Source organism: Trachinotus anak, unplaced genomic scaffold, assembly GCF_046630095.1.
Source record: "Trachinotus anak isolate AG129_WGS33_773 ecotype Australia unplaced genomic scaffold, CSIRO_AGI_Tana_v1 ptg000021l, whole genome shotgun sequence".
NCBI classification, from domain to species: Eukaryota; Metazoa; Chordata; class Actinopteri; order Carangiformes; family Carangidae; genus Trachinotus; species Trachinotus anak.
Window position 1 is genome coordinate 20,160,228 of NW_027273872.1, and position 18,955 is coordinate 20,179,182.

General features: G+C 41.8%; 1 protein-coding gene across 5 annotated transcripts in view; it reads left to right on the top strand.

The window, feature by feature from the left end:
• Positions 1–3,815: 3,815 nt before the first annotated feature.
• gria1a (glutamate receptor, ionotropic, AMPA 1a) overlaps positions 3,816–18,955 on the top strand; it is a 70,420-nt gene continuing 55,280 nt past the window's right edge. The window contains exons 1-2 of one of the 5 annotated variants that reach the window (XM_071457581.1): positions 3,816–4,630; positions 4,788–4,922. In XM_071457581.1, coding sequence (XP_071313682.1) covers positions 4,543–4,630; positions 4,788–4,922 — 223 coding nt within the window. In that variant the 5' untranslated portion in view covers positions 3,816–4,542. The remainder of the gene's footprint in view (positions 4,631–4,787; positions 4,923–18,955) is intronic. The other 4 variants (XM_071457579.1, XM_071457580.1, XR_011684473.1 and 1 more) reach the window with 4 other exon arrangements.

Here is an 18,955-nt window from a genome sequence, read left to right on the forward strand (position 1 = left end):
ATAGCACGCTCAATTGGTCTGGTCTGCCTGTTCTTAAAGGCAATGGACTCAAAAATCTGATAGGATTGATGATTTTTAAAAATAAATATATGGAAGACTTTTTATCCCTATTTCTTACATAATTTTACTCAGATCAGACCAATCCACCAGAGTAAAAAAAAATAAATAAAATAAATAAACTCAGCCTTGCTCTATTGTGTAAATCAACAGTATGCTACACTTTAACCATTGAAAAAGTTACAATATATATTGTAAAAAACTATTACTTGTCAACACAATGTCAACAAAACATGTGTTAGTGACTCAGTGTCAGGGCTGTAGCTACATTAGCTTGTAGTTAGCTTTTTTTAAGGCTTGTACCAAAATTAAGGCTTTGTGCTTTTTACTTGTAGGCTTTCTGTCAAATTTCAGACCAAGAAAAATTAAGAAATATTTCCCACCAACAGGAATGTTCCCAACTAGAATTTGATTCTTGGCATCATAAAGCTCTTGGAAAATCCTTTTAGACTATCATGTAGGGTAATTCTGCGATATACATTTTAAAATGCTAAAATCCTTAAAATAAAACAAAAACAAAACAATTAAACGCAGTGGATATAGATGATTTTCTTTGTTATGTAGAACTCACTAAAATAATTTATTTTTGGTCACCATGGGGCATAAAAACAAGTTGTCAGAGGCACAGTCACTATCATAGCCTACCCCTAACTTATGAAGTGGTTGTGGCTAATGTGTTAGCAAACAGTTGTCTACTTCTACACACAGCAGGCATGAGATAGCACTGGCATTCATTTGGTGTTTTGTTTGTAATCACCTGACAAGTGGAAGTTCATTATTATCTGCTAAATTCTTGAGTGCTCAACGTTGTTTGCCCCAGGTTTGGTGCTGGTGGGTAGCATGTGGCTGGTTTGTCTGAGCTTGCTTGTTGGAAATAAGTGGGGATTGATGAAAGCAGAGAGACTTAATAAAGAAAAAAAAAAAAACAACAAGCTAAAAAGCTCTGTAGAGCTGTAGAGTTGGCTGTTAGCCTAAATTAATCTCTATTTTCAGCATTAGCCTATAACTTACGCAACCTACTCTGTTTTCATTGACAGTAAAGATCAAAAATAATGATGAATTCAGGTTGATAAGGCAATGCACACCATAGAATAAGACCGAACTGTTTTTGGTCTTCATCCAGCAAATTGATACAGTATCTAACCATACCAGTGTTTTTGTTCTGACTGTCGATAGGGCCTGTTGTCCCTGGAGAGCTTTCTATGTCAGGTTGACATTATTTTGCTAATCCACCTCTACTCCTCAGACTGTTTGACATATTTTGTTCCTTTGTCACCTCTGCGGCAACATACTTTTTATAGTTTTGCCTCCAGCAGTATGACGTACACAAGTACTTGACAGCACAAGTGCAGTGGCTCGATTATAGGAATAACATGCTGAGGAGTTTTTCTTTTTTTTTTTCCCCCCTCCTCACTCAAACTGGAGTGGAGCGAGCAGATTTTGACGGATTAGCCTCATTATACTCTTCACATAGACTTCTATTAAAAACCTCCAGACAGTCACTTGCATTATAATCTATGATGGAGACATCTTTAGGAACAAAAAGATGGTGTATTTTCCTCTTTCTGTTACGTAGAGCCTGTCTGATGGTGACGATATTTTTAACCTAGAACAACAAGCGATTGCCTCTGTGATTGTTACTCCTCTGCTTAGCACCATAGAATATTTTTCCATTGTTACTAATGCTATTCTAAGATTTATTTGCATTAATCAGGATTTTAAAAAAGATTGCATGATGCACATTACACATGGGGCACTGCAGGCAAACACAAAGCACACCCCAAACACTGAAATAAACACCATGAGACGGGCTGGGAAAATATGCATAAGTCAAATGTGTTCTTGCACATAGAGAATAAAATGTAAAAAAAAAAAAAAACTGAAGTACTGTAATGAAAGCCTGCCCAACCATTTATGTCTGAGCTAACCCCTCATCATTTTGAACAAAGGCGGGGAAAATTGACCATTCTGCCAGTACTTATAGGACAGACATCATTCATACATTAGATAACCTTTTACTTCCTGCATTTCTATTGCTCAAGTGTGTAAAGCGCTATGGCCAGAGGTAGTCAGTCACACTTTTTTTGAACAGAAATATTTCTGCTCAATTGGAAACATTGGAAATCTAATTCAGCATAAGCTTCTAATCTTCTATATTTCATTTTCTGGGAGCAATGTGTAAATGCCTGCTGTCATATTGTGGAAACAATGAGTGGGAAAAGTGATTTTGACTAAAAGTATCCAGCCTTGGTCTGATAAATGAGCTCATCCCTAAGCCTAATTGTGTCAAAGGCAGGATTTACCACTTCATTTTCTGAACAAGCACCGGGGCATCACACCGTGTTGTGGTTTGCAATCAATCTCATGTGACTATCGCCAATGTTGGTTAATTTTGCAGTGTGTACAAAAGCATGGGGCCATGCACCTTTTTCTTCAAGAAATAATTGGCTGTAGCTGTCAGTAAATACATGGCTTAAATCATAACCCCCCTTATCAGCTGCTCGCCAGTCCTGCATTGTGTGAGAGGGAGGGGGAGCACGCAAAGCAAAAGTCCTCTCTCCCATTCAGAATTTTTACATTTTATATTAAACCAAGCCAGCTTAAGGAATGGATCTTGGCATTATTAAGCCCATTTTCCAGAATGTGCCTTTTCCCTCATCAACCTTCTTAAACTGAAAATTTGACTTGCAATTCACATGTTCTTGTGCTTTCAGCTCACAGTGATTGAGAGCAGATTTGTCAGGTAGCAAACAAAGTAGAGTAATCCCTGGTGGAGATGTTTCCATCCAGCCAGTCATCCATTTATTGTGTTTATTTCATAATCCCGTATTACAGGCAAAGGCGAGACTGACTCATTTTGTTTTAAGACATTTAATTGTCCTCTTAACAATGACTTGGAACCAAGTGTAGATTTTAAAAACAGGAAAATTATATGGTGTTATGGAATTATTGGTTTTCGTGCTGTAGGCTGCATCATCTCTTTTGTCAGTTTTTTCATAACTCGGCTACAGTAAATAGACATAATCATAGTGTACAACAACATATCAATCCAACAGTGATGATAAGGTTTAAATCTCATATGTGCCTTTAATTTTCAGTATGTGAAAGTACAGATGTTAACTGTATTGTCCCAATGCTTTCAAAGCACACAACACATCTTCAAGTCTATTTGGATGTAAATTATACAAACAGTAGACATCCTGTATGCTACAAATGACAAAATAATATCTTATTGAAAATGAAGCAGAGAACAATGGCATGAGGGTTCTCTGTCTAAGAAAGATGACTCCAGGGATTACTTTTCTTTGCAGTGGGAGATAAAATTTAGGTTCAATATTCACTCTTCACTTCAGAAACAGCAGATGAAGGTCCAATAAGTAGCCTCTCTGGAGTTTTAGTTCATATCATATAGTCTGCAGATGGAGATTGCTGCAGTTCATGCCTACCTGAAAGACTTGTCACCCATATTGGTTTGAAATTTGAGGTTTAAAGTTCACTCTTGAGGACATGGGGAAACATTTGGAAAACTGTCTCAGATCACAAGACCACATAATGCGGTGTGGGAATTTACATATACAATATATAAGTCTTCACAACTACATATTCAACTGTCACCCTATATCCTTGAAAGCACCTCTGGGTCAAATGTTGTACTGGTCGCTTTTACTCATGGGAGTAAAGTAAGCTATTTCACAGCTATTTTTTTTTTGCAAAAATGCATACAATAACAAATAAATAAATAAATATTTAGGCTACTACAAAATAAAACAGGGAAATGAATGAGTACCCATGCAAACCGTTGCGACTCCTGAAAGACCTGTGGGTGCGCTCTGAGTTTGTACACTGCAAAAAATATGCATCCGCGAATCATTTAGTCAAGTATTGAGTGTGAAGATGTCCTTTGTCAAAGGTGAAGGTGTAGCTGTCATCCAGCAGGGTGAGATAACAGATTTGTTTCTTGTGCAAAACAGTTTCTTTTTATTTATTTATTTATGTATTTATTTAGGAATGTTTGTCATTTGTCTGTAAGTCATTGGTTTTAGTACAGCCTCATTACAGCGAGGCTGTGATCACGGTGAGGTTGCAATGAGACATCTCTTTAAATAAGCCAGCAACGATCGGGTGAAATGGTCTCGCCGCATTGTGGGAAATTGGTTTTAAAATTGACACTGAGACTCAACAGCTTTTGAAGACGCGGGCGTATCTTTTTTTTTTTTTTTTTTTTTTTGCAGCGCGGCTAATGCTGAAGTCATTCTCCGTCTCATACAACAGCAGCCAAGGACAAGAGAGCATCAGCAGAGAGAGGTAAAAGAGGAGGGAGAAAGGTGCCTCCTCCCGCCATAGCCACAATTGCCTCGCTGTTGAATCGCTGTCGGTGTAAACGCCGCTCCAACAGGGGGAGAAGCGTGGGATTTTAACTTCACACACGGACAAACCTATGCTTGGATTTCGGCTCTTTTTCCCTTCGCCAATGCAAAAGGAAATATGCAGCGAAGCTTCACCATCCTCTACACCAGCTTACTGGGGATGTGCTTGGGTTCAAGCTCAAGTTTTCCAAGTAACATCAATATAGGTGAGAATGACGCACACGCAGCATTAAAACCCCTATTTCAAGTTTACCTTCGTGTCTTTCTTTTTTTTTTTTTTTTTTAATGTGTGTGTGTTTTCATGATTGGCCCTCGGGTCCTGCGTTGTCCAGTATTAACTCCTGATTCTTTGCTGCTCAACAGGAGGATTGTTCCCAACCGAATCGCACGAATATGAGGTTTTTCGGTTCGCCCTCTCGCACCACCAGGACATCCCCAAACTGGTGCCGCAGGTGGATATGGTCAAAATGGGGAATAGCTTCTCCATGACATATGCCTGTGAGTATAATCTCACTGGAAACATGTTACAGTGGCTGCTTTTGCCTGTTTTCTGTGTGTTCAAGCCGCTTTCCCTTCCTCTCAGTCTGTGGATCGACTCTGTTCCAAAGCGCATGGAACTCCAGGAGTCGGATAAAACCTACACAGGCAGTAACCACATATATCCCAGGTCTACTGCAAAGACTCGCATGTGTTAGTGTCTTATGAACTGTTGCGTGGGAGCGCGGGGGACTTCTGTCCTCTGCCTTCCTCTGCAGGATTGCAGCGTGATTTTGCGCTCCAGGCGAGCCACGGGGATTTTAAACCAGCCTCTGCAGCAGCAGCAGCAGCAGCAGCAGCAGATCCTACAGTCATATAACATCAGCTTTTTTTTTTTTTTTTTTTTTTTTTACAGCTATATGATTGTAAAACGGCTGCCACTGATCCCAGTGCGTCTTTCCTTCCTTAAGCCTTGGTAGAAAACAAAAGAGGCAGAGCGCAGATCAGGGCTCTCAGGCGACGTGAACAAAGAGGGAAAACGACTGTAAATGCATTTCTAATTAGCCACGGATCCTCAATTATTCTGGCAGAACACACACTATTAAAACCTCCCACCCTAAAATCTCTACAAAGACACGCACGCCCGATATAAATTTCAACTTTTAGGACTTTAGGATGACCTGCCCTGTCTCTGCAGATGTGGATTCATAACAGACATATTTGCGATGATCGATAATACATTTATGTGAGGAGTAACTGTAACAGAAGAGGATGGCACAGTGGCAGTGGGATGCGGGATTTTATTGGTCAGTAAGGAAGTTTGAAAAATCATTATTCTGAGTCCCTGGTCAGATCAGCGGGACCCCATTCTCCTGTGGGTGATAATGTGTGCCATTATGCCAGCCAAACAATAACTCCATGTCTGGGAAATGCCAGTCTAAATTGTTTCTTCTTTGTTAACCCTGCACTTATCCCTCCTTTGTATTCTGACAAGATTTTGTCGCCCTTGAGGCTCTCCAGCCGTATTTTTCTCATTCCATCCCTGACTCCTCTGAGTTTGCCTGTGGCTCACTCACACTCACTAGTGAAGTCGTGGACTTCCAGGAGATGCCCTCTGACAGCCGTGCCTCCCTGTCTCTCTAGCAGGTGTGTTACATTGTCTCAGTGACAGACATTTGATTACTGCCATCAGTCATCAATTCTTGGGTTTCTTCTTTGAAACCTGCCTGGAATTCAACCCTGGTCTTTGTTCCTTCTCTGCTGCTCCTGCATGCAGTCACAGATTTCCATCATAGCTCACAGAATAAACAAAGAAGTGGAAAGAGCACGATGCAGTTTTATAAGGACAGAAAATACAAGCATAATGACATTCTGACTCAGAGGTTTAATGTAACGTGGTTGTAGCAGTCCTTATGAGATTCAGTTATGAGCTTAGAATTGGATTGGAAATAAAGCATTATGTGCAACAGCACTCATGCAGATTTATAGACGTTCAGCGCGGGCTGCCATCGAGTGTTGAGCACGATGCTAAAAGGAAATCTACTCTCCCCTGTCAGAGTACAGCGTAGATGTCCCTGCATTTTTTGAGTATTATTTAGCATCAGCTTCCTACCTGTCCATAAAACATGCTGCAAGAAGTTCATCCTGTTGAGTGTGGGTGTGTCTTATTTTTCAGAGATGACTTTAAGAATATGATAAGAGCTGTGCAAAATATTTAGAAACCTGGACAGTCCCCAACCGACCCCCCCACCCCCACCCCAACCCCTTTCGTTATTTAGGCCGGGGACTCAGGCAGAGCTGTGTAATGAAATGTAAACACACCCAAGATGCCCTCATTAATGAGATGGTCCTCAGAAGGGAATGTGATGTGAATATGAGGGTCAGGCTGCTGCTGAACGTCTCCAGGGATGTCGCTAGTGGACCAAATGTGAACATATAGCAGAAGGGGGGGGGTTGGAAGAGTGGGAGGGGGGTACATTAATGTCTTAGGCATCAGCGTGCACCCAGTGGAGAGACAGCAGCATATACAGTAGGGTGTTAAAGAACAATATGGCGATTTGGACTCAAATGTCTACCATGCAGCATGGCGTACCTTCTGTTAACTGCTCTCTCCTGTTTGTGTGTATTGATTTGATCTGTATTATCAGCTCCAAACTCCAGTAGAATATTCAGTGAAAATGTGGAAAAACCTCTTTTACAAAAGACATACTTTAAATATCTGCAGAGATTCATCATCCCGATCTGAAAGTGCTCAGTTAACCTACTGAAAGTGATTATTTGGCCAAGTATCACTGCCAGTGTTCACGATTTACTAGATCCGGTCTCTGTCATCACTACAGGATATCACCCCTCTCAATTTTCTGTGTGATGGCATCAAATTCAACATCTTTTCTTCATCCTGTCACTCACAACACTGCAGTCCACAGGTGCATTGGTGGGCTGTGGTACAAGCGTGTCAGAAAGATTCACAGGGGAGGGAGATGGCAAAAGTGAAAAATGACACATCCTCCTGCTGTGTGTCACTCGTTCGCAAAGAGAATTTGGATGTGGAGGCTATAGAGACGTGTTTGTGAGGAAAAAGAAGGGCTCCAGGGCTTACTTATAATGAGTCAGATGAGAAGAGCAGCCTATTCCTGGCGTTTTATTTTGTAAGCCTCTATGGAGAGAATGTGTGTGTGTGTGTGTGTGTGTGTGTATCTGCATCTGGGTGCATATTCTGGCATCTATGTAAGATGTCTTGAGCAAGTGACAGTTCACCTCTGAAAGTGCGAGTGAGTGTGGGAACGTGCCCAGGGCTCTTGGGGTCCACGAGTGTGAAAAGCAGCGGGTGAAAGGGCCCTTGTGCACGGGGGATGAATGGACCTCCGGATGAGGGTGACACTCATCAGCTGGCTCCTATGACTGGCCACTTCCTTCAGAAGCAAGCCCTCCCACCCCACACAAAAACACACACGTAGCCATGCTCACACACACTCGCTGGCACCTGCCTAAAGAGCAGGAGAATAAGGGAGTGGGGGGAGGGAGTAGGGCAAAGGTGAAAGAGAAAACAAAGAGGAGAGAGAAGGAAATCAGAATAGACAGAAACATAAAGTAAGTAATGGTGAAGTGATGCATTTTATTTCCTGTCTGTGGAGTCATCTTGGTTGTAATGACATTGCCAACACTGTCGGCACAATGTGAGACAGAGCACTGGAGCTAATTTGCTTTTTTCCGTCTTCTTCCTTATATTCAATAAACACAAAGAAAGTCATAAAATCATAGAAGAACTGTATTTTTTTTTTTTTTTAGCATTAATTATCATGGATCGTGGCTCTTTTTCTTTACAGTGGAGTTCAACAGTCTGAGACCACTTTCCCATGTATTCTCAGACTTTTGGACCCCGCTGTATGTGCCTGTGTTTTCACATGTTCAGAGGAGGCTCTTGCTGGACTGGCTCATTTTACATGTTTCCAGTGGTTAAAAATAACCACCAGGGATGCTGTGTGTGTACATGGAGAATATTAGTCACTTTTCTCCTCAGTTAGATATCACATTACCATAATCTGCTATTGACTTGCTTTATAATAAGGACGTCAGTGAATTGCTAGCTTCATGTCAAAACCCCTGCAGGCTCACGCCTATATTATCTACTCTCCTCTTTGATATCCTACGTGTGTGTGATGAGATTCAGGCTAAGCTTTGGTTATTTTTGGTGAAATAAGATCAAATCTGTGCAGAATATTGCACCTAGCAACATAATGTAACATTTCAGACCAGGGAATTTTGAATCAGATGTACATTTAGCTTCATGCGTCACTAACTCACATTTGATTTTGTGTCCGGTGATAATAAACCTTTCATTAAGACTAATTAGTGTTCATGGAAAAGACGATTTGTGCTGTCAGTGTGATGTAGGCAGCAGTATTTCCCTAGGTCTCTGAGGGTCGGTGAAAGAGGACTGGAAGAGGATCTATGAGGCAGCCATGATCAATGAACTGAGCACCGCATGGAGGCCTGCCCGGCTGATCAATACAGCACAGATGAGAGGAGGGTGAGGGGTGGAGGTAGCTTCCCTCCAAGCAGACCTGGAGGACAGATATGAATTACTGTCGGATGATGGGATGTATGTAGGTCTGTGTTGCGGAGAGAGTGTATAGGTAGAGGTCAAGTCCAGGGGTGGTCCAGCGTTGGTGGTAAATCAAATCCTGCATTGATGGATAAAGGCTATAACATCCGTGATGCCAATGGGATATCAATAACGTCTAGAAAAAACTGTGTATATATAACTATACCTTTGAGGTATTGTCTTTTGTGAGGGATGTATTTATGAAGTTGTTGATACAACTGCAAGTGTTAGGCTGCGATCAGATTTTCCTTGGGAGCACAAAACTGATCCGCTCTTTCCGCTCTTCACAGCGGGATGTGATGTCACAGGTAGATCATTCGGAAATAATAAACACAGCAATGCTGGTATTCTGATAACTTCATGTTGTGTGCAATGACAGCAACCATTAGAAGGAATGACCCCTCATAAAGAATTAGACCAGGACGTTTGGTGTTTGCAGAAGATGTCAAGTGTGTGGGTGCTGGGACTTCTTTCCATTTTCAAAGTTTGTGAAATACCTTGTTGAATTCTTCACCAGCAGTGGCTTAAAAGGTAGTGACTGAAATGCAGAGTGGTAGGACTCAACATTAAAAGATAATTCCAGGCTATTACAATTTGTTTAATTTAGTATTTAATATCATTTTCACCATGTTAGTTGCTGGGATTTGGGAATGCAGTGTCAAAACACATGGACAGTCTGACAGTAAGGCTGCTTTTAGACACAGCACCAGGTTAACCAAAGCAATTTGAAGGAGAAAATGAGAGAAAATGGTCAAATTATTACTGAAGCTGACTTCCAGATCCAGCTTTACCCTGCTGTTATTGCAGTGAGGGACCAATAAAGTGTATTCAAATTCATGGTTACCTCAAAATAAGATATTTTGGATCAGTGGCTTGTGACCCCTCAACAACAAGCAATATCCACGTGTGACCTGTCATCACTGCTTCCATATGACTGTGGGTTACGACCAGATCCAGAGAGGGCTATTTTTTCCCTCTTTTATATGAACAATTTTATTTGGAAAAAGCTTAAAGATTAGAAGAGTGTTAGTGCATTAATCTACAAAAATACATTCTGTGTAGGACATTTTTTTATTCCTGTATTTTCCTCTCCCGTTGTCTTACATAACCTGACTGAACCGTAGTCTTATTTGAATGTTTGAACCTTAACCCTGAGTTGCCATGTACCCAGATTTCAGCAATTACTTTAATGAGCAGAACATTATCAAAAGCATTTTTATAAACCATTTGTGACTTGCCTCTATAAAAGCAACTCACAAATGGTAATAAACCGAAACCATAATTTGACGTGCATGAATAAAAGCAGTTGTATTTTCATTGTCCATCCACTGCAATGTTAACTTGGCACAAGTTTTCCCTCATCAGTCTAGTATCATGATCTCTCTATGAAATAGAAATGTGTGCAAGCATGTGAGACAGCTTCATAAAATTCTCTGGTCACACACTTGCACACACACAATAGCTAACAAGAGACAGAGCTTGAGCAGATGCATTTAATGTATAATTCAGTACAGCACATCCAAAGCTATCACTCCATGGAGTTATAAGCATAAATATGTAATAATAACCCAGCAGAAAAAAAAGAGGATTGAACTGGCTCTGTTAAGCACTGTAATGCTTAAAAGTGCTCGGCTCTCCACAGGATCTGCCTGGAGAAACTAAAAAGAAATATCTGTCTCCTGGAAACCTTTATTTATGTTTTTTGTTTCTTTTTCTATACACCCCGTTTGCTCCATTCTTTCACCCCTCAAGGGGCAAACAACACCCCAGAAATGAGTGTCACAGCTGGGGTGTAAGTGTTAAGAGGAGGAGGGCGGGGGAGGGGTGGAGGTTAAGCTGCAACATCAGACCCGGTGGCTGGTGTCAGTGATGCTCTGGGGTGTTGTATTTTATTGTGTAGCTGCTGTGTCAGTCATAGAGGTACAGCTGTGGTGACTGACTTGCACAGTGGATGCATGTTCAGAGGGATTACTGTGTGTTCATTGTGTTATTGAAAAAGGCGGACGAATCGCAGATCACCGCTCCCGCCTGACTGTTTGGGACATGACAGTTATTTGTCGAGGAGAAAACAAAGAGAATGGGGGAGGAAAAAAAAAAGAAAAGAAACTGATGGTAGTTCTCTTGGGCTAAAGTCTGGCAGGTGCTGGTTTGATGAATGAGACGGCTCTGATTTTTTTTTTTTTGCTCCGGAGCACCAGGGATAGAGAATGGCCCATAGCAATCAATGTAGATCAGCCAAAACTGCTCCCCCAGCAGCAGAGTGATAGAGTGTGGAGCAGAAGGGGGATAGAAATTGTTTCTGCGTCTTGTGTGCGTGCTTGTGTTGTTTTGCAAATGAAAGGCAGAGGGAACGTGTCTTTCATGGAGCGAGGGTGAAGGAAGAGAGAGAAAAGAGAAACATGGTTGGGAAGGAGAAAATAAGCTACCTGTCATTTAATCTCCTCTCCCTCTGATATGGCTGTTGCCACATAGAAGTAACCCCAATATCCATCCAGCGCCTTGACGTTTGAGAAATCAGCTGTGAAGACAAGGAACCAGTCCTCATCACGCACACTTCTAGTTCACCACATCAACACACACACATTACTGATGGCTGTGTCCCCTCTGTTTCTGTTTGTTCTTGTCATTGTCTTTCTAAGCCTGCTCTGAGTCCTTCTCTGTATTCATATGAGCTCACCAAGTATTTAAAACAAATCTGTCGTCTCTGGAGGTAATGACAGCTGGGACATGGCGGTCTTAGCTGAGACGTGTGGGGCTGGCAATTAGAAAACAATGTGTTTAGGGATGAGGACCAGGATTTGTGCTGCGGGGTGGAGGGACCAGCGCTGGATGATGGCAGCTGTCATGTTTTTGCAGCAAAGACAGAAGTGGAGTCCCTCTTTTGTCACACAGTACATCTCAGGAGCTCGTGTGTACTCTAATGAGGAACAAATCCTACAAGCATATTAAACAGTGTGACATAGTGCAACTGCTCTTACAGTGACAGCGCAAGACTGCCGTTGTCATCCACTGAGCGGTGCAGACGCTCGCAGTGCTAAATGACTGCAAGAAAGCAGAGAAGCAAACAATATGAGGAAAACAAAAAGAACAGCACCAACAACAACAAAAAACAAACAAACACACAGATACGTGTTCACGTGTTATTGTAAGGTGGTTAGCGCTAGTGCTAACCTTGTGGTCACACCAGATAAACAGCCTACATTAGCTTTAGATAAACAAACTGTGTGTAGCTCCCGTAGAGCCGAGCTGAACTGACTGTATTAGTGTTAATATTGGATTTTATTGTGATATATCACTGCTAGAGGTGGTGCATTCACAGCCATTTGACCAATAATTTGGTGACGTATCTGTAGCTCTTTTCACCAAAGTGGGAGATATCATCACTTTATTAAATTCCAGATATCTCCGACTTGGAAATACAATTTGTAAGGCTGACGTGAAAATGGCTGACGCTACATTAGCGTTACTAGGTAGTAAACTAGTTCGATGCACATGCAAACATTTGCAGAAAAACACACAGTTCCTTTATACTTTTTTTCTGTACTTTTTGGTTTGGAAACCACTGTCCAAACTCTTTGTCTAGGTTACACAGTATCGTTCTTACTTCAGGGCCATCACTTCAGCATAAACTAAGTTTAAGATAAATCCAAAGCTTGACATCCCCACTATGCCTAGTTACAGTTGTTAAACTATGATTGGACAGTAGTCGTTCCAGGCAGGGGTATAACAAAATGTTCCTGTGCCTTGATTGGTCCTGCATGTAATTCACTGGATTAACCAATATATAAATAGTTTCTTAAATGGTTTCCTAAAGAGTTTACATCACATCACAGTATATACCAGTACCGTGGTAAAAGTTACATATACTGGGATACAGAACTTAGGCGTTAAGGCGTTAAGCATGAAAGCATAGTACTGTATTACTGCTCTTGGATAGATGTCACTTGCAGTGCTGAAGTTGTTTATCTAGAAATAATGGATTTTTGCTGGTTGCAGTTTCTCAAATGGGAAAATATTCAGCTTTTTCACATCAATTTAAATTAAGTTTGAGTGTTGGACTGCTGGGTTAACAAAACGTGGTATTTGCAATGATGAAATTTGCAGAGTTAGTTGTTTAGTAGTCAGAAAGCTAGTGCAACATTCATGGCTGCATTCATAAACTCTACTCAGATCCAGTATGAACACTTCGTTTCCCATTGGCTCGGCTGGAATTTGTCGAAGACAATTGTTAATTTCCACAGCAGGTCCCATTGAATCAGCATGCAGGTTGTGTGTTTGCCTCTTCTTGCGCCGCCTATCCACCTCCATCACTTCCTCTGTCAGAGAAATGAAAGTGTGTGAGTAGGACTGTCCCTCTGCACCTGTCGACACTGATACGCAGATGGGGAGATAATTGCGAAGGGATGATTGTTAAGGAGATAATTGGAGCTTCCATACCCCCTGACAGGAGTTGCTCTGGGCTGGGTTTCTGACCCGCTGCCCAGGTAAGCATTTATTCAGCAGGCGGCTGGGCTCAGCAGCAAAGCAGATTGGAAACGTGGCGAGAAACAGCGAGGAGGAGAGACAGTGGCCTAGCGTGAGAGGGTTAGAGAGTGAGACACGAGAGGAGCGAGATGTTTGGAGCTGAGGGGAGTGCTCTCACACCCTCGATTACCCATTTAATGAGGCGATGCGGTGCCATTGTTTTATTACTTAGAGGAAATAGGAGAAATCTAGATTCCACCGTGTGGTCCCTGTGTTTCCCACTGCTGGGTTGGCATCTGTTCTCTCTGTTCGCAGCGGTCCTCCTATCATCCCCTCTCACAGACACTAATGCTTTTGTTTCTTCTCCTCTCCAGCAACCGGCTTCGCCTCCTGTCTGCCCTCTCCTACATTTTTAAGATGCGCTTGCTTTTTGGCTCATCCTTATTAACCTTCCATTACCCCAGTTTCAGCTAATGTAATCTCTTATGGGTATTCAACGCTCCCCGACATTAATCGAATAACTGTTTGACTGGTCATGTACGCTGATCATTGATATTGCCAGTGGTGGAAGCTTAAGCGTTAAGTGTCTTTCCTGTCTGCTTCCTTTCTCTATTTTTTGAGTTTTCTCTCCTTTCCATCTTTTCCTCACCTATTACTTCTTTTCTTCTGTCTTTTCCTCCCCTATTGTCTCTCATTTTTGCCACACACACCGGTGGCAGCAGTGACATAAACACAGTTTTATTGCTCCTGCACAGGCACTAAATCTTCCTTGAGCTCACTGTTTATACCGGGGAACAGAGAGCACACCTCTCTGGAGTGCAACCCTCCACCGGGCATATGGGTACCCTAGAGAGACGGGAAGGCACTGAGGCAAAGCCCAGCCTGCTTCTAAATACCTCTAAAGCCTGTTTTGTATTTTCTACAGAATATGCATGGACAAAATAATCTCTTTGCAGTACAATGATACGTTGGTTGAATCACTTTCTCCAGAGCAGATTTCAAGTCATTTGTGGGAGAGCCAAGAGAAAACTGCTCTCACACTAAAAACCTCCTACTCAGTCATGTCTGGAGACATTCATGCAGATCCACGTTGGTGCTGCGTTTCGGTCCCCTGGGCCCCTGTCCTCTGCACAGAAGGAGATTGATTGCACTGTGTGAGTCATGCTGTGTTGGAGGGCTCACAGAGTAGGCCTCCCCCACCCATCACCTGAGGGATTCTTCACAAGCACAAGCTGTGCGTGAGACTCGCTCTTGTCAAAACCAGCGAGACAATTTTTTTCTTTTTATTGAGAGATGTGCTGAGGGAGGGCCGGGGGTGTTTGATGGGTGCATCAAGGCTGTATAACCTTAGTAAATCCTGAATGCATGTATGTGTGCGTCTGTGTGAGCTGGGTATCGACTTCTTTTGCTGGTGCTCTCATTAACATAGCTGATTAGCTCTCTGTAAGATGGATGGGACCAGAGGGACCACAACATGCTCTCTGTTTTTATTACACACATCATCTGACAGTTATTAGCCATGGGTGGCTGAGTGGAGGGTGATTGTGTGCGTCTTCCAGTGTCTGGTGTCAGATGTGTTTATCTCCCCTCAAAGTGCTCTGTGGTTGATTGAGTGACCCCGTCACCCTTGTGAAGGTGGTGTATATTACTGCCTGATGTGACAGCAACCTCCCTGCTCCTGTCATCCCTCTCATCTTTCAGAACCTTCAACTAAGTGTGGAAACAGTAGATACAGTAGCATTGAGCATCAGAGTCTGAGTCTTAACCAAGGAACTGTACGCCAGCCAAAATGAATATCTTTTCATACCTGCACTACATTTTTTATTTTTTATTTTTTTATGAAAGGAAATGAGGGGAGAGAAAGATGGGGAAAGGCATGCAACAAAGGTCCCTGGCAAGACACGTTCCAGGGATGTTCTCGTTCATGATCAGCTACTTAACCCCAAGGCCCATACCTGCAGTAGCTCATATAATCACCCATACAGAATTGTTTGGCAGCACATGGCTGGGTTTTATGCTTGTGCTGCCAGATTTGTGACAAAAGATGATCAAACACTTTGCATCTCAGCTCCCTTTAAGAGAATGTAATAAATCAACAAAATAGTGCATTCACTTCTACAACACAGCATTATAAAGTTTATGACTGCAGTGATTAACAGTGAAAAACAAAGACTGAGTGAAAACAGTTAATGAAAATTGATGAGACAAAATTAACAATTTTGATCATCAACTCATCTCAAGTCAACTCAACTCAAGTCAGTCATCACTCAACAAGGAAGAGTTTACAGCCACACTAACGGCTCTGAGAGGCTGTACAGTAATGCTTCCAGCTAAATGCTTTCATCAGCATGCTAAGACTCACAAAAACAATGCTAACATGTTGATGCTAAATGTGTGTAATGTTTACCATGTTCACCATCTTACTTTAGCATAGGGCTGGGTGATCTGATGATTTTATATCATGGACGATCTCACTCTGGCATATCGTCTACTTTTCAGATGAATCGTACAGATCGCGACATTAAAAGGTGCTATATTTAGATATTTAATTTTAAAAGTTACCCATTGTTAACTCTTAAACAAGCTAGCACACTAACAGCAGTGGTCAACGGCAGTCCTTGTTTTGCTCTGCAGGTTCGGTGAAACACGAAGTAGGACGAGCTGAACTTACAGATCAAAACACTTAGTGTACATACAGCACCTTATAGTAAATGGCAATTGGTTGTGACACAGTTTGTAAACAGAAGACATTGTGGGCGAAGAAAAGCGGTGAGCAGACAAACATTCAAAAGAAGCATCAAAGTGGCAGAAACATACAAATCACAGACTTCCAGTCCGTACTTTCACAATGTAATCAGAGCAGAAATAGGATGCAAATGGTGATTTAGATTATAGACTGCTATTAAACTCGAAAAGATGATCATATGAGCTTTATGCCAGCCACTCTTACTTGAGCATGTTAGCGTGCCAGCATTTGGTAATTAGCACTAAATACAAAGTATAGCTGAGGGTGATGGGGATGCCATTGACTGTGCAGGTGTGTAGTCAGGATAAAATTTCATGGCAAAATGTTGAATAATTGTTGAGATATTTAAGACTGGACCAAAGTGGTGGACTGGGACTGACCAGCATTAACTTCCCTGGAGCAGTGCTGCTACCATGGCTAAAAAATCGAACTAAACTAAACCGTCTCTGGTTTCAGCTTTTCAAAAGGGAGGCTTTTCTGTTCTCCTTTTTATGTCATGATAATTTAAATGTCTCTGGGTTTTGGGCTGTTGGTATAAAAAATGTTGCCTTGGGCTGTAGCAGATTGTGAAAGACATTTTCAATAAATTCTGGCATTTTATTGACTAAATGATTAATTGAATAATCAAAAACAAATGATGAATTGTTTTTGAACCAGCCTCAACTGGGATAGAAAACAGATTTGAGGCATCAGGCATCAGTCTGAAAGCTGTGGTCTTTTGTCGTAAAGGTGACATTGAATGGACACCATAAACCCCAGTGTAGTTGTGGGATTGAGGTGTATGAAGGTGGTGTGTGACTCCAGGAATTTATTTGGCAGGGTTATGCTGAGGTGGAGGAAAGCTAGGCAGGATTTAGCTGCTCACTCTTCCATTACACAGTCTTTGTTCACTGATGCCCAACAAAGGAAAACAACATGATTTTATACTGTCGGAAAAACAGAGTTTGGAGTTTGATGGTAAAAAAAAAAAAAAAAAAAAAAAAACACGAAATAGAGAACTGTATATAGTTGATCGGTGGATAAAATGTGCAACCTAATCAGAGGTCCTATTTTGTGGACTCACTTGACATGTCAGTCCACAGTAGTGGGGCTATATTTTAAAAAAAGACCTTTATGGATGGCTGAACAAGAATCCTCCAATCAGCACGCTCCCTCCAGCTGAACCCAGCTCCCTGCTGCTGTGAAATTCCCTGTGTACTGCTGACCTTAATGTTGCACAGGATAATAGCATGCAAGTCCCAGGGGAGAAAAATAGTAGAAACCCTCTGTTCCCTCTGTGTGTGTGTGTGTGTGTGTGTGTGTTTGTGGAGGTACATATTGTATATTATGTCCTTATTAGAATTAGTGGTTTGCATGTGGTCACAGTAAACCCATGAGTCTGGAATATATGTGCTTACTGAGCCAAGACACTCGAAAGACGAGACCTTCCTTATATTGATTCTTGCAATCCTGGTTGTGTGTCCCCCAAAAATACATTTGAAAAATTGTTTTGCAACTGCTCTCGGTACAATTCAATTCAACCACATTGATTTTTTTGACGTATAAGGCAATGCACAGCTATTGACAAAAGAATCACACATGCACACGGAGGAGCCTCATTCCTATACACAGGTTCGTGAGCAGCTCCAGTGGAGCAGCAGGGGGGCACAAAGCACAAGGGCACCTTGACGCATTTCACTTATACATCCATTTGCCAATACATTTGGCAAATGTTGACATTTAATTAAATATGTACCCTTCAAATAGTCTCACTTTGATAGTCACAAGAAAAAAATCAATCAGTCTCTATTTAATGGATTTTGCTTCTTTTAATTCTGAACATCAAACAATGCATCCAATTCTACAGCTTCATTATCAGGGCAGTAATCGAATCATACTCCCGTATTTTTAAGAGCAAACCAGTAATGTTTCGGAAGCACTGTGTGATTTTGTCCTGCGCTTTAAACATTCATGACTAGTATGGAGGATGCAGCGTTGCCTACACCACCTAGCAGCCCTCACATCATCCGCAACTTCAGATGCAGGAGCAACTGTCACAAACACGCCCTCTTTGTGCAGCCGGCACAGACAAGTCTGTCATTTGATATTTGGCTCATGCTAAGCAGAGGAACAGCTGCAGGGCACAGGAAACAGAGAACAGGGAAGACAGTAGCTGTGTGAGTTGTTTCTGACAGCTCCTCCTGTTGTGCTCGTATCAGTCTCCTTTAGGATTTAAGTTCTTTCTCTCTTTTCCTGCTGCCCAAATCTCTTTGGCCACACCAAATGCAAATCAACTCGTTGTTCATTCATAGGAAAAGTTTGGAATGGGTAAAAATTTTCGGGTGAGCTTTCCTACATCTGTATGCATGTGCTGAAGGATTCTGTTGACTTTTGGAAATTGTTATGGCTTGTTTTGAGTGTAAATAAAAAAATATGCTTCAGTGGAAGAGTGCTGCAAATGTTCCATTATTTCAGTTATTATCTAAGGATTTTGCAAAGCCAAGACAGTTTTGCAAATTTGCCAATTCCTTGAGGGGAAACCTAATTATGACAAAATGTCCAAACACTCACAATTCCCACTCCATCTTTCAAAAGTCCTTTAGCAGCACTGAGCTACTGTAATCCCTGCCAGTGAAACAGACTGTTGCCCAGGCAACCTCAGTCCTGCCGCCATGGCAGCTGTAACTGTGGCGAGGAGACACGGAGTGCCAGAGTGGACAGGTGTTGCTGGGGTCTTTTAGATCACTTTAGGTGTTTCAG